Consider the following 15,070-nt stretch of genomic DNA (forward strand, 5'->3'; position numbering starts at 1 on the left):
AAAGACTCAGTGAAGCAGTATAGAACAAAATCAGAACAGGGAAGTGGGAAGGGTTGGGTGGGAAAACAGGGGGAGGGAAGGGGACTGATGGGACTTTCGGGGAGTGGGGGTCCAGAAAAGAGGAAATCATTTGAAATGTATATCAATAAATTAAAAAAAATGAGAAAAAAATATCAGTATTGTAGCATATTAAATCATGGCGAAGATGAGCATTCACCTAACAAGGTACAGAAAAAATGAGAGTGTCTACTTAAAAAAAAAATAGTTGCTATGCCTCTATACATGTTTATACATGTTACTATCTAGATGTTTTATATGTAGTATGCAGACACCCCTGTGTCTTTATGAACTCAATCATGTATAAGTGCATAGCATTTATATACTCCCATCTCCTAGAGAAAGGACTAACAAGTATAACTACTACTTTTCTGTTGTAGATGAATTAGTATCAATTGACCTAAAATACTGACAGCCATGGATGTGATCATATACACATACATACATGTTACAAAGACAGACTCATTCATAGGTAAAAATGGTAGGTAAGTGAATAGAACACAGAACGATCTAGGCTTATACAGAAATGGGTGGGGAGCTAGACTGGGGGCTTTCCGAAGAAGCACATTTCTAGACACTGCAGAATGAAAGTTTGATAGGACTTGACTGCAGAAATGAGCTGTGCAGAACGCATTGCATTCACAGAACACTATGATGCGTCACTAGTTGGGCTGGGTCACTAATGGGCATCTGGGGTGTGGGGCTGGGGCCTCTAGTAAGAGATCAAACAAATCCAGAAGATAAATAGGGGCCAGACCAGCTAAGACCTAATAAATAGGCCCCATAGGGAGCTTGACTTTATCCCAAAGGCAACAGGGAGCCACTAACAGTTACTTTTCAAGTCAGGGGTGAGGGGATCTGTCATGCTCATTAGAGGAAGAGTCGGCCTCTAATGGGAAGAGGACAGGAGAGCACTGGGCAGGGAGGACGGGAACCAGCAGAGCGAGCCTGGAGCTAAAAGCTAGTGTTAGCAGTTCCAGACCAGAAAGCAGCGGTGTTTACCCAAGCTTTATGTAAAGCCAAGTAGAGTAGCCCTGAGATCTTGCTTCTAGCAAATCAAATATGGCCCGAGCCCCAGGCTCTAGGCTGTGCGCTGCTCTCTGAAGCAAGTGAGATCCTTTTGGAAGTTGCATTGAGTCTGGAAGGCCACTGGGGCACCATTAAACCCCTGCTTCAGCGCACCGACTGGAATGGAATCTCAGCCTGCAAATGACTATAACTGATGTTGCCTTCCAGCTAGTGCACAGTTTTAGAGGCAGCATATGTCTGGAAAGTCACTTGGGTGCCATTTGAAGGAGTGAACTGTGATTTACTTGGCCCTGCCCTAGTGGCCTGTATGTGCCAATATAGCTTCCATGGTCTTTTCTACTTTGTTCCAGCGAATAACTTATGGAATGAAAACATCCATTTAAAAATAGATTTTCTATATCTTATTCATTTTCTTGGTGAGTGGGGATTATGGAGGTCAGTATTTATTGCCCAAAAATGTGTCATTTAACTGAAAGTAGCAAGTCGTAACCTAAAAACGTATAGTTTAAATTAAAGTAAAAGGTTGTAATCTAAAGTGCTTTTTTCCCTATCGAATATATATAATAGTCAAAGTTGAGAAATGTGTCCTCTTATACAGAAGAAATTTAGATTGATTTCAGAAGGGATTTTAAAGTGCCTACTATTTTGGGGGGATTTGGGGGAGTATCTACTATGATTATTAATTACTTGTTCTCTGACATACAAATATAGAAAAAATCATATCCCCATGAGAGCTGATGTTTGGAAAGCACAATAAACTGGGTATTGGTGCGTAGCTTGAGGCAGAAACAGGTAGATCTCTGGGTCTGAGGGCAGCCAAGGGAGATCCAGGCCAGCCAGGAGGCTGAAGGGGACAACATAACACTGAGATCATACTGTTAAGTCCTGTGTGCTGAGAGTCTACGTCTTAGTCATCCTTTTATCCCAATAGAATCATAAGAGTGAGCCCACTACCTTTGTGTTCACGTGTATATGATTATCGTATGCAAATGGACATAGACATGGATTGTTTATTGGAGCCTCACTGTGTGAAGTATTAATAGTGTGAATGAGTTCCTTGGCCAAGGGAGGTGTTCTAGTGACTTGGGAGAATGGCTATTTTTTTAATGTATAAAAGAGGAAACCTCAACTCTGAGTCTGTGTGAAAAGTGCATTTGAGATTACCTTAGGAAACATTTCCCCAGTTGATGAAAATAACACATTCTGGTGCTTAATGAAAAAGAAAGAATGTTTAATATACAAAGAGATGAAGTATTTTTCTTGTTTAGAAAAGTCAAAAGAGGGAAAAGAGGCCTAAATACAATGGAGAATTTAGTGTGTTCTGGGATAAACAATAATGCCTCCCTTTTCTGCGTGTGGAGGAATAGTTTTCTTTCTGAAATATTACTTCACTGGTTTAAGAACCCTCTTAAGACCTGAAGATTAGGAAATCATATTTTAGAGTATATAGGTGAACTGTTCAGAGTCCAGGAAGTTCTTAAATCATGCATTAATAACTCTAATGTGGCCTGGGGAAAGGCTCCATCCATACAGCACTTGTCTAGTTAGCACGTGCTCCCAGGTTTGAATCTTTAGAACCCACGTTGAGCGAGCATCAGGCAAGGTGGTGTACTCTTGACATCCCAGTGATGCTGCCACTGGAGACAAAGGCAGGACAACCCTTGGCCTTGCTCTGCTTTGCCGCAGCTGGCAAAGTTCTGCAGACACTGCCTCCAAATGTCGGAAAGTCTGGGAGGAATGGCAGTGGGGCTGTGCTCTGACCTCCCTTGCCAGCCCCTCCCCAAATTAAAACCCCTACAGCTGTGTATTATGACTGCTAAGCCAGGGTTTAAATGTTTAGTAAGTAAATAGCCACTGTGTGCTAGTCCTGAATCGACCTGTAAGCCAGGAGTCTCCACTGAGGACTCTCCTTGATCTGCCCACACATGCTCATTTGCCACGCAATTTTATTCTTTCAAAAACTGCTTTTTGAAAAAAATGCTAGAAACAGTATAGGCTCTGAATACAAAATTTAGAAATCTACATTGGCTCCATGAACTCATTTATTACATGTGTGTATGTGAGGGGTGAATGGGAGTCATAGCATAAATGAGATAAAAAGACAATTTGCCCAAGGCAGGTCTGTCTTCTACCATGGGGTCCTGGGAACCGAACTCTGATCTTCAGGCTTGGCAGCAAGCGCCTTTCCCTGCTGAGCCATCTCTTTAGCCCAATTTTTGTACTTCTTAACATTTTCATGTTTCCAATGCATTTAAAAAATAAGATAATTAAGAATATTTTTGTTGGTTTCGTTTGTGCTTTTATAAAATAATATGGAAGAAAATCTGTTACCAGCAGCAGTAACTGTCCTCCATTTCAGAGCAGTGCCCTGGGAGGGCGGGACTGCTCTGCTCTGATGTTGAGGTGTCCTTGCTAACAAGTTCCCTAAACAAACTTCTTATTTTTTCCTAGAGTAAATTCTTAGCAGTAAAATTCTGTGTTGTCTGGCACACAAAGATGTACCATGTGACAGTGCACTTCAGTGTATAACACATCTTTAGAAACACACACTTGTTCATTTCTGAGCTTAATCATTTCAGAAGTGCTTGCTAGTTAGACCATCGGAAGACGATTGTGTTTTCTCTGGCACAGGTCAGCAGTAGCATAATGATGTAACGGAGGAACTCAGAGGTGTGTGTGTGGTACCTACTGTTCCTTGTTGAACAATGTGGATGCCAGTGTTGCTCACAGCCACACCTGTGGCAGTAAATCTTCCCCTTTAATCTTCTTTGTATTAAGAATTTCAAGTGCTGCCATTTATTCTCCTGTGAAATAAAATAATGAGAGCCTTTTCAAAGGCCTGTTATAATGGCCCCATAAATAAGGACATCAGGGAGCCTTACAACTCCCTAGCAGTAGCAACACAGTTTCTGAGCAAGAACTTTAATGTTCATCTAATATGATAACTTTATTTTATTTAAGGAAGGAGACTGGCCATGTATTAACACTGGCTAAGGGCAGAGAGTGGACAGGGCTCCGGGGAGAAAGGGTCCATTTATATTTTGCATATTTTACATAAAGACATGAAAACTAGTGTGTTTTACACAATAAAATGGAAAATATATCAGCTACTATTTTTGGACAAATGTATACCTTTGACCTTAGGTATTTTTTTTCTGAATTACTCATGCACTCTGAAATATAAACTACTTTACTACAACATAGTACAATTGAAATGATTAACCATCTTCGTAAATATTTAATTTTTATTGTGCACTGCATGCGCGTGTGTGTCTCTGTGTGTGTATGTGTCTGTATGTATGTCTATGTGTGCGTGTACGTGTGTGCGTGTGCATGTGTGCGTGTGCATGTGTGTGTCTGTGTGTCTGTGTGTGTGTCTGTGTGTCTGTATGTGTGTGCATGCACGCGCGCACGTGTGTGCGTGTGCGTGTACATGTGCGTGTGTGTGTGTGTGTGTGTGTGTGTGTGTGTGTGTCTGTGTGTAGATACTAGAGGAGACCAGAGGCATTGGACCCCTGAAGCTGCAGGTACCTAACGTGCAAACTGGTTATGGCCGCTTTGAAGGAGCACCAAGTGCTTAGCCACTGGGCCATTTCTCTATCCCCTAAAATTATCAGTTATTTTAGGAAAGTAAAATGTTATTCACGACAGTGGATTTTAGTGCAGGAGGAAGACAGAGCTGGCTTCACCCCAGTCATATAGGAATGGCATTCCCCCAGCTGACTGAGCGCTTCACTGAGCAAACTCTTTCTGCTCTGTTTCAGGTAGCAGTTTTACCACATCATCAGGATTATATGCAGGAAATAATTCACTCACGAATTCCTCTGGATTCAACAGCTCACAGCAGGTAATTTAATTAGGCAATTTAACTTGTGAAACATTTAAAAATAAAACATGATTGTATTACATAAAGAATTGTTCATGTTAAAATGTGAGTGGGTACTTTCTTAAGCTTTTTAAACTTTTTTTTCTTTATACAATCTCCATAGCAGTCACTTCTGGTGAGTCTTAGGGCTTTCAAATGGGTTTCCTTTTTTGAACCCTAGCATAGAATGGAAGTTCTGAGGAGCGCCTGCATCCTTGCCTAAACTTTACTTGCAACCCTGAGCTCGAGTAGACTTGCACTTGCTTTTATGAGTTCAGGAAAGACACGGAAACACAAGCATGTATGACTTGACTTTGCAATGCAGGGAATGAAGAGCAGTCCTGTAACAGACCATTCCTGTGCTTTGATTTGGTAGGACTATCCGTCTTATCCCGGCTTTGGCCAGGGTCAGTACGCACAGTATTATAACAGCTCGCCGTATCCAGCACACTACATGACAAGCAGTAACACCAGCCCAACTACACCATCCACCAACGCCACTTACCAGCTCCAGGAACCACCTTCTGGCGCCACGAGTCAAGCAGTGACAGACCCCACAGCAGGTAATCCTGGGCTCTGGTTTCTCCTGGCTGGATTCTCAGCGCTTAACTGCATTTTCTGAGGTCATGAGCTCATGCAGTAAGCTGAACCATTTTGACTACTTTTCATAAACACTTAACGACATTGAACTGCACAACTGTGGTACCACTGTGCTGTTTGTTGGATTTATTCACTTATTTATTTATTTATTTATTTATATTTATTTATTTATTTATCTACATGTTGATATAAGGTATGTGAATTTGTCAATGCATGAGAAATTTTATTTATTTGACAATTTCTAATTTTTTAGGATATGGTATATATAGCACACAGTCTTTAGGCATATACCTAAAAATAACTCCTTGTTATTAACAACTAATAATAACTAATAGAAGAATACTTTAATACCATACCAAATTTGACGTACAAAAGTAAATTACTCTATTTATAATTTAATATTTTGATCATTATACAATGTTTTCCATCTCAGCACTACACTGCTGAGAACTGAAAAGAAAAATGTTAGATAACACCAAAGGGAAATTGTGCCAACCAACAAGTCAGCTCCTTCCTTCCCTGCTCCAGACATACTGTGAATTTTTTTAACAATGTGTCCAGTGTGAGCAGTTTTCCTGCTTCTGCCCAAGGTCCAGCAAACAAGCGCTTCTCTACCTAGGGATCTTTTCCTACAGTGTGTCTTTTTCTGTTTCTTTTTCCCACTGATTCATTCTTTGTGGGACAAATCACCCCCAAGCATCATATGCGCGATTCCCTTGGTTAATCTAGGTTTGGCATTTTCTCTCCAACTTCACCCTGCTGCCCTAACTTTAAAACCGCTAGCCTTCATGTCATGGATCCTGAGAGCAGCTGTTGTTCCCACAGAGCCCTGCTGCCTATTCCCCGCAGTAGAGCCCACTTTCTTGCTGTGTGTGAGCCTCCTCAGCGCCATGCAGAGTGGCCCAGCACCCTGGCAGAATCTTCGCATGTCAGTTTTAGCTGTTTGTCTTAAAACATGGAAACAGATTTTGTCTAACAAGTACTAACGTAAATATTAATTGTGGTGTATTAATAAATATTAACAGATACCACCAAATCTTCTATATTTTTGGGCACAAAAAATATGCCATATAGAAAACAAAAATATCATAATTTTCAAAATGTGTATATGATTTTACTTTAAGAGTGGACAGTACAATGTAGCTTTCCTAAGGAAAAACATTGGTGGCATATGTACTCAATTTAATTTTACTATTTAATGTCTGTAGAGTATAACTGATACGAGAAGTAAATAATATTTTTCAAATTTCTTAAAAGTTCATAGTCTCTCACTAAAATGAATGTTTATGAGTTGGCCTTTCTTAAGTTTCACAGTCAGAAGTCATTGAAAAAAAATTCCAAAGGATCCCAACACTAAGTTCGGAGCAGTAACTTCCCTTCCTTCTCACTCTGAATGAAAGAGAAACTTTGATGGTAAAATTCATGAACTCATTAAATGCAAGAATTTGAATGATTTTTTAAATATTATCTGATGGTTTTTGAGATAGAAGTAAGTATTGAAGTTAACAAATATATACTTTTATCCGAACCATTTCATGTGCATTTCTTTTGAGTTGAGTAACCTATTGGGCTAAAGTCAGTAGTCTGAAATCCAAGGAAGCTGTGCTACCTTCTCCTTGGCGTGGTGCGCAGGTGGCCTCTCGACACCCGTGGCGTCTGTGCCCGCCTTGCTCACTGGGTATTTTGTACAGCGATCACAGAGCACAGAATGGTAACTGACGGCTTTTTGGTTGCTGCTGCTGTTTGCTGTTATTTTGTTTTGGCAAACATGTAGAGAGCCAACTTTTTCATACTGTTCATTTTTTAAATAATATTTTTATTCTTTACAAACCTCACACAATGCATCTTTTAAGAGATCCATCCAGTTCTTCTCAGATCCAACTCCATTTCCATCTCCCAACCTCATATTGTGTGTCTCTAGCTCTGCCTCTCTATCGATATCTGTACTCCTCTCTCTTTAAGTCCTTCAAGTATTGTATTGTATTGTGTTGTGTTGTGTTGTGTTGTGTTGTGTTGTGTTGTGTTGTATTGTATTGCTCAAAGATTCTAGGAGGTGGGGCCTGTCCTGGAGCATAGTGGACATATCAGGGGTCATACCAGAGATCATAGCCTTAAATAAAACTGACTTTTCCTCTTCCAGCAGCAATCAAGTGCTAATACTCAGGTAGAGGTGGGACTTTGTGCCCCTCCCCCACCTCTACGATGGCATTTTTGTATGGCTTGAGATTGTTCCGGTCCCTTGCATACTGTTACAGTTGCTCTGCAGTTGCCCTGCTGTGTCTGGAAAATGCTGTTTCCTTTTAGTCACCCACTGCTTCTGGCTTTTCTGGGGGTTTTGCCCTCTCTCCAGCAATGACTCCTGAGCCTCCAGGAGAGAGGCATGCTGTGTGTGTCCCAGTTAGAGCTGAATACTCTCCAGCCGTCTCTTCTCTGTACACTGACAAGATGGGAATACAAGTCTTTGTGGACATGTACATTTTCTACTCTTTCTTTGGTAGATGTTTAGAAGTATGGTTCCTGATTATATGCAAAGTTATGCTGATTATATGCAAAATCATGCAAGTATTTTTCATGTGACTACTATTTTACATTCTCACCAACAATATTCTAGTTGCTCCTCATTTTAGTCAACACTCCATTGTGTTGATATTTTGGATTTTGGCCATTATCACTGCTGTGGTACCTTGTTTTAGTTTGCTGTTCCCTAGTGATGATGCATTGAGCAGAGTGTGTTTTCATATGCATAAATCTTATATGTCTTCTTTGGTCCGGTGTCTCTGAGCAACACTGTTGTCTGCTCTAAAATCAGGTTGTTCTCTTAATGTTTCAATAATTCTGTTTATATTTTGCCCTCAAGCCTCATGGCACACACATATTTCACAAATGTTTTTATCTAGGACATGGGTTTCTAGTAACAGGATTTATCACAGAGGAAGAAATTTACCTTATCAGGTTTTGTGTGTGTGTGTGTGTGTGTGTGTGAATCACACCTTTGATATTGTATTAAAAATTTATTGCCAAACTCAAGATGATTAAAAATGTCTCCCTTGCTATTGCCTGAGTAGTTCAGAGCTCTGCATTTTACATTTAAGTGTATTTATACACTGAATTTGTTTTTGTACAAGATGTAGGTGAGGCTGTAGATTCCTTCTTTTCTACATGAAGTGCTCCAGTTGTTCTGGAATAACTATGAAAAGAAGTTTCTCCATTACATTGCAACTTCTCCTTTGTCACATATCAGTTAACCATTCTGATGTGCATTTCTGAGCTCCATATTCGATTCCCTAATACAGTGATTATCTTTCTTCAGTGTATGTTGTCTTGATCACTATAGCTCAACACTAAGTCCTCAAGTCAGAAAATATCTTGTGATTTTACACTTCTCCAAAATGATGCTGTTTTTTTTCAAAGCTTTTGGCCTCATCTAAACTTTGGAATCATATTCATAAATGATTCATACAGTGAATGTCTATCCCAGTGGTGCTCAACCTTCGTAATGCTGTGGCCCTCTAACACAGTTCCTCACGTTGTGGCAACTCCCACCTGTAACTCATAACTGTACTTTTGCTACTACTATGAATTGTAACATCAATATCTGTGTTTTCTAACAGTCTTAGGCAATCCCTGTGAAAAGGTCATTTGACGACCACTGGGGCTGCAACCTGGAGGCTGAGAGCGGTGGCTCTAGACTTCCACCTATAATTCAGTTGAATATTTAGATCAATTTGCTAACAAGCTGGCATCTGACAATGCTGAACTTTTCTAAACATGAGCCTAGAATATCTTGTGTTTCTTTCCCATGGGTGTGATTCTTCTCCTCATATCGTTCTTGTAAATGTCTGAAGTCTAGTTCTCTCTCTCTCTCTCTCTCTCTCTCTCTCTCTCTCTCCCTCTCTCTCTGTCTCTGTCTCTCTGTCTCTCTCTCTCTTTCTCTCTGTCTGTCTCTCTCTCTGTCTCTCTGTCTCTGTCTCTCTCTGTCTCTCTCTGTCTCTCTCTCTCTCTCTCTGTCTCTCTCTCTGTCTCTCTCTCTCTCTCCCTCTCTCTCCCCTGCTGATGTAAGAAAGCAATGATCTATTTGTTACTTTTTATGTTTTAACCCTGCTATGTTGACTAACTTCAGGCATTTTTCCTCTCCCATCTTTAGGTAAGAGAGTCATTCTTTAGTATTGACTAGGAGGACGGTTGATATTGAAAACAGAGTTATTTCTCCCACCACAAATGCATCTCTGGGTTTGCTTTTGACCAGCTAGGCCTCCCACAGTAGTGTTGAAAAGGAGTGGGGGAGGAGTTCTCTTTTCCTGTCCTTATTCTAGGGAGAAAGCATCTAGTTTCCCACTCTTTCTGTATGAGATTAACTCTATCATTTAAAATATATATCTGTATTAATTTGTAAAGAATTCTATATATTATATTTTGATCATATTTAATCTCAATTAACTCCTCTCCCTAACTCTACCCATACTCACTTCCACCTCTTCCAGACCCAACTACATGTCTAATTTTTCTCTTTTTCTTTTGTAAAAATACTCCATTGGCTCCAGTTTGTGCTGTCTGTCTGTGTGTCCTGGCTGTGAGGCCGCCCAGTGGAGTGTGAACACTATCCCTGCCTTTAATGGCCTTTATCAAGAAAGGAGCCTTCGCTGGGATGCCACTTCATCCTGAGTGAGGCTGTTGCATTTTGTAGAGTCCTTTCTCTGCATATGTTGAAATACATGTAACTTTTCTTCTTTAGTATGGTGATGTGAAGGATCGCATTCATTTCCTTTTCCAATGCTGACCAGCCTTGCATACCTTCGGTAAATCCCACTTGGTTATAGTGTATAGTCCTTCATGTGCATTCTTGTACTCGGTTGCTGATGCTTTCCTGAGAATCTTCCCATTTATATTCATGAGAGATTCTTGTCTACAGTTTTCATATCCTGAGAAGCCCTTGTCTGGTTTTAGAATTAGCATAATGCTGGCCTCACTGCCTAAACCTGGAAACATTCTCTCTCCATGTGTTTTCTAGACAAGGACAGGGAATTCATATAGTTTATTCATTAAATATTGGATAATTTTACTATTAGTTAGCCTGCATGGGTCTAGTGATTTCTCTTTGGATCTGAGATTAGTTCATATACATGTGGGTCTGTTTAAATTATCTCCTTTATGACAGGTTCAACAAGTTATTTCTCTGAAGAAAACAGTTCATTTCACCGAGTCTACCTAAGTTGTGTACATAGGGTTGTTTGTAATACTGTGTTTTATTCTGGTTAGGATTTTTTGAGACATGTAGTTCCAGCTTGCCTCAGACTCTTGGCACTTGGCTTATCCTCAAGTGCTGTAGCCATAGGCATATATACTCCTGACTTATGAGAAGTTTTATTGTTATTTCAACACTTGTAGAATTTTCAGTGATGTCTTTCTTTCATTTGTGATATTAGCAATCTGCACTTTTTTCATTGTGGTTAGTCAGACTGTGTTGCCAAATCATCAACTGACCATATTTTAGAAAAGGGAAGGCTGTTTTGTTTCTTTTCTTCTCTGTATTACTATTTTTTTATTTCCATTGACTTTCTTTTGTGATTACTTTGTTGTTGTATTTTGGCTTCAGTCTTTCTGATTTCCTTGTTAGGATGACTGATTTAAAGTCTTTTTCAGACTTGGGTTTCTGTGTACCACAAAATTTCACAGTTTTCATTTTTAATTTACTCCAAATATTTTTAGACAATTATGACTCCCATTGAAATCCTTTCTTTCAGTGAATTTACAAGAAGTAAAATCTGAGAATTTTTGTGGTATACAATACTTTCAGTAACCATGATCATTTAACTATTTCTCTCTTCTCAATTAATGGCTTTCTATCATTAGAAGAAGGGTATTTATAAAAATTAGAATTGCACTGTCTATTAAAGAAAAGTTGAACCAAAATCATCTCTGTAGTTTCCTGTGCAATCCCTGACGTGAAAGAGTGTCAAAATCAAATCATGATTTTATTAACTATAAAATGATAGACTGCATTTGTTTTTATTTTTTTAAATTAATAGCTCAATGATTTCTTTCAGTTTAAAATATATAAAGATGGAAAAGAAATTTTAAGCTGTTTTATCTTTTGCTAATATTAATACACCATCTCTTAGGCTTTGGGATATAAATTATGGAATCTTAAACCAAACCCTTAAATTAACATAATCAAAAGTGTGTGTTCAAAAGAGTGCATAAAATAATTTAGCAAATTGAAAGTATTATCACAAAGGAACTTTCAAAATTAACTGACTTTTCTTAAGGAAGAACCTAAGCCTCAAGCCATTTTATATATGCCTCTTTTGATCCCTGCCAGGTACAAGAAACTAGAGCAAAGGACTTGAAAAGGGGGATAGATCTTGTGCAGAGCCCAGAACTCTGTGCTCCCCCAGGAACTCCATGTGACAGAATGAGAAACAAAGCTGCCAGATATCTCCCCTAAACCGAGGAGAAGCGGTCCAGTGTGACCATATACATACAGTTATATCTATATATATTTACCACATGAATCATATAGATATAATTTGCAACCCAGCTACTATTCTTGGTTGAGGAATTTGTCTTGAAAACATATATTTATTCCCAAATCTCTCAGAACAGTTCCTACTAAATATACCAACTATTATCTTCAGAATAATACATAATCAAATATATTCAAGTACAAGTCAGGGCTTATAGTTTTAAGTTCATTATTATACACAGCCTTGCAATGTACCATGAGGTTAATTTTATTTGCCCCCATCTTACAAGTTTACCTAACTTGTTTTTGATGAGTTACCAAAAGTCAGAATATGTTACAGAGTCAGCTTTGGTACAATGGATCCTAAAGGTACATAGCTATTTAATGTTCAATAAATATCAGGTAGTAAGATAAGAATATTTTGGCTGAATTCTTAGAAAAATATTCTTTACTCGTAATTCTTTAACTGTTATAAAGCAATCAGAGTGACTGAAACAGGTACGTGGTAAAAACCAAATTTGAAGTTAATGTGAAATAAAAGCTAATTGCTTATTTACTAAGAGAAAATTTTAGCATGGATACCACAAGAAACATGAATTCCTACCCCACTAAAATTGGCAAAACTCTCCTTTTGCTCTCACTGACTGCTTGGAGACGAGTTAGCAGCTAAGGTGATATGCAGAACCTTGCCAATATTAAATTTCAAGTGACAGAGGAAAAAAATCAGTGTAAGAGGGAATTCAATATGCATGGGAAACCATTTGTTCCCGCTGCCTCTTTGATCCCTGCCAAGGCACAAGAAACTGGAGCAAAGGACTTGAAAAGGGGGAGTGGATCTTGTGCAGAGCCCAGGACTCTGTGCTCCCCCAGGAACTCCATGTGACAGAACGAGAAACAAAACTGCCAGATATCTCCCCTAAACCTAGGAGAGGCGGTCCAGTATGACCATACTTGGGGGTGCTCACTGTAGAAATGAAACTGAGGTTTGCGATAGCATGCACCCCATTCCCCAAATGCTAGCCATGCCCTGAATGGTTGGAAAATCTGCAAGCCATACTTGTTCATTTTCACAGATGCCTGTAGATGCTGGAGAAGTTTACAATTTGTTCAGCTCAAGAATAAACCATTTCAGTGAAACAAACTCCACTAACTTTTTTGGAAACATTTGTCAGTAAAACAAATGTTTGTATCTAAAATAGCCAGGCTATTAGGATGTGAGAAAAGGAAACAGATGTTTGTTAGGGGTTGTTGAATTTGTGTGTCTTGATGGCATGTCTTTTCTTCCTTTCTGCTTCCCCAGAAGACATGTAGTGTTACCCTTGAAGGGACTATAAACTACATGCAAATAAAGTCCACTTTTTGTTTTACGATGTCAAAATATAATAAAAATGGCCTTTATCACTTGCAAATTTTGCACTTTGTTTCTAAGAAGTGCAAATTCAGACAGAGAAATGATCTACTTCCTGACTCACTTTGATGAGTTCACCAACAGTCAGGGCAGCTTACTGGTCATTTAGTATACAGGTCATGTAGTCCAGTAACATCTACAGCATATCTATATGTATTGTCTGTCTTAGACATAGAAAAAATAAAAAACAAAGTCATATATTATTGAATCTAATTAAATTAATGACCCCAAACACTCGCTATTTCAGCTTTCTTCACAATGGCTTCCTTAGTTGCAATATGGTAAAATATTAGTCATCCTGTTGGACCGACACAGATATGCTAAGTAGAGATGACTGACCAGAGACAGACGATTAGTTGGGCTCACCATTCCTCCACTTCATTTAACTGGAATAAGATAGCTTAATGCTGAGGCTTGTTTGATTGCTAAAGTGCTAACAATCAATTCAATGGCGAAGCAAATGTTCTACCACCAATCTAACCCTCATCCCAATAAACAGGTTCTGGATTAAGTGTTGATGGTATGATTGGTGGGTTGATATCTAAACTTGCAAACTCAGTAAGTTTAATGACTATGTTTTATTACTGAGCAGTAATAAGCATGAACATAGCGCAAAGTGAGAAAGATACAGTGATGTTTACAGAGAAGAGTGTGTGTCCCCTTATCTTATATAATCAGCCCCAAGGTTGCTCTCACCTAATATAGCTACCACTCTTCCACATTCAATTCCTCCGCCTGAACACGTTAACTTAATTAATCTTCACCCAGATATGTGCAATGTGGACAGTATAGACAATTACTAATGTTTCACAGATATGAGCAAGCTAAGATGAAGTCCATGTCAATGGGTCAAACCAGCTCTAGACCTGTCCTTGGCTTCAAGCTTGTGTTCTTAATCAGTAAAGCATGCTGCTTCCCAGAGAAGCTAGAGCTGAACACTTAAAGGGGCAGAAAAGTGAAAATGTAACCACAGAGCAAGGGCTGTAGCAATGTTGCAGTTTCTGGAGTCATTCAGAGCACTCAGTAGAGACATATACACTGTAGTATTCTGTTAAATAGATGTCACAGGTTGAATGAGCAGCTACCCCCATAGGATAAGGCAGGCTTGAAGTTCTTGTGTATTTTAAGGTCTTAGAATTCTAAAATGGATGTGTGGGTCACTTGAGGCTTTTTTCACTTTCTTAAGTGTGTCTGCGCCATAGTGGGCCTGGTCTTGCAGGTTTTGCCACAGGCCAGTCCAGCTTGGGGCGCCATCATCATTGAAGGATTCCCAACCCCCACTCTGGATCCTTATTCCTGCTCCACCTCTGCTAGCCTCCCAGGTTGAGTGAGCATGGTGCTGGGTGCTTCCTCCTTGCTTCCTATCCTCTACTTCCTAAGCTACCCAGTCTGTCTTGCTTAGCGAACACTTTGTCATCTTTGTATTCTTCCCTTTCTCTTCACCCTTAAAAGCACCATTCCCCACCTTGTCCACTTGCATTTTTACTTTATAAAATTTTATTTACCCACTTTCAGGTTATGGTTGAAGATCACTAAGTACAGGAATAACAAATAATCATATAAAGTTATATGAAAGCTAACCATTTTAGGGTGAAAGTGGGAATCTTAGAGTCCGAAATAAGTTTTCTAATACTTTTCAAAACATTTA

At 39.2% G+C, this 15,070-nt stretch overlaps 1 protein-coding gene across 5 annotated transcripts in view; it reads left to right on the forward strand.

The window, feature by feature from the left end:
• The window catches only part of Eya1 (EYA transcriptional coactivator and phosphatase 1), a 139,692-nt gene that overhangs the window by 52,863 nt on the left and 71,759 nt on the right, over nucleotides 1-15,070 (forward strand). For all 5 annotated transcript variants that reach the window (XM_052175936.1, XM_052175937.1, XM_052175938.1 and 2 more), the window contains 2 exons: nucleotides 4,851-4,933; nucleotides 5,328-5,514. In XM_052175936.1, the coding sequence (XP_052031896.1) occupies nucleotides 4,851-4,933; nucleotides 5,328-5,514 (270 nt within the window). The remainder of the gene's footprint in view (nucleotides 1-4,850; nucleotides 4,934-5,327; nucleotides 5,515-15,070) is intronic.

The sequence above is a fragment of the Apodemus sylvaticus genome, chromosome 3 (assembly GCF_947179515.1).
Source record: "Apodemus sylvaticus chromosome 3, mApoSyl1.1, whole genome shotgun sequence".
Lineage (NCBI taxonomy): Eukaryota > Metazoa > Chordata > Mammalia > Rodentia > Muridae > Apodemus > Apodemus sylvaticus.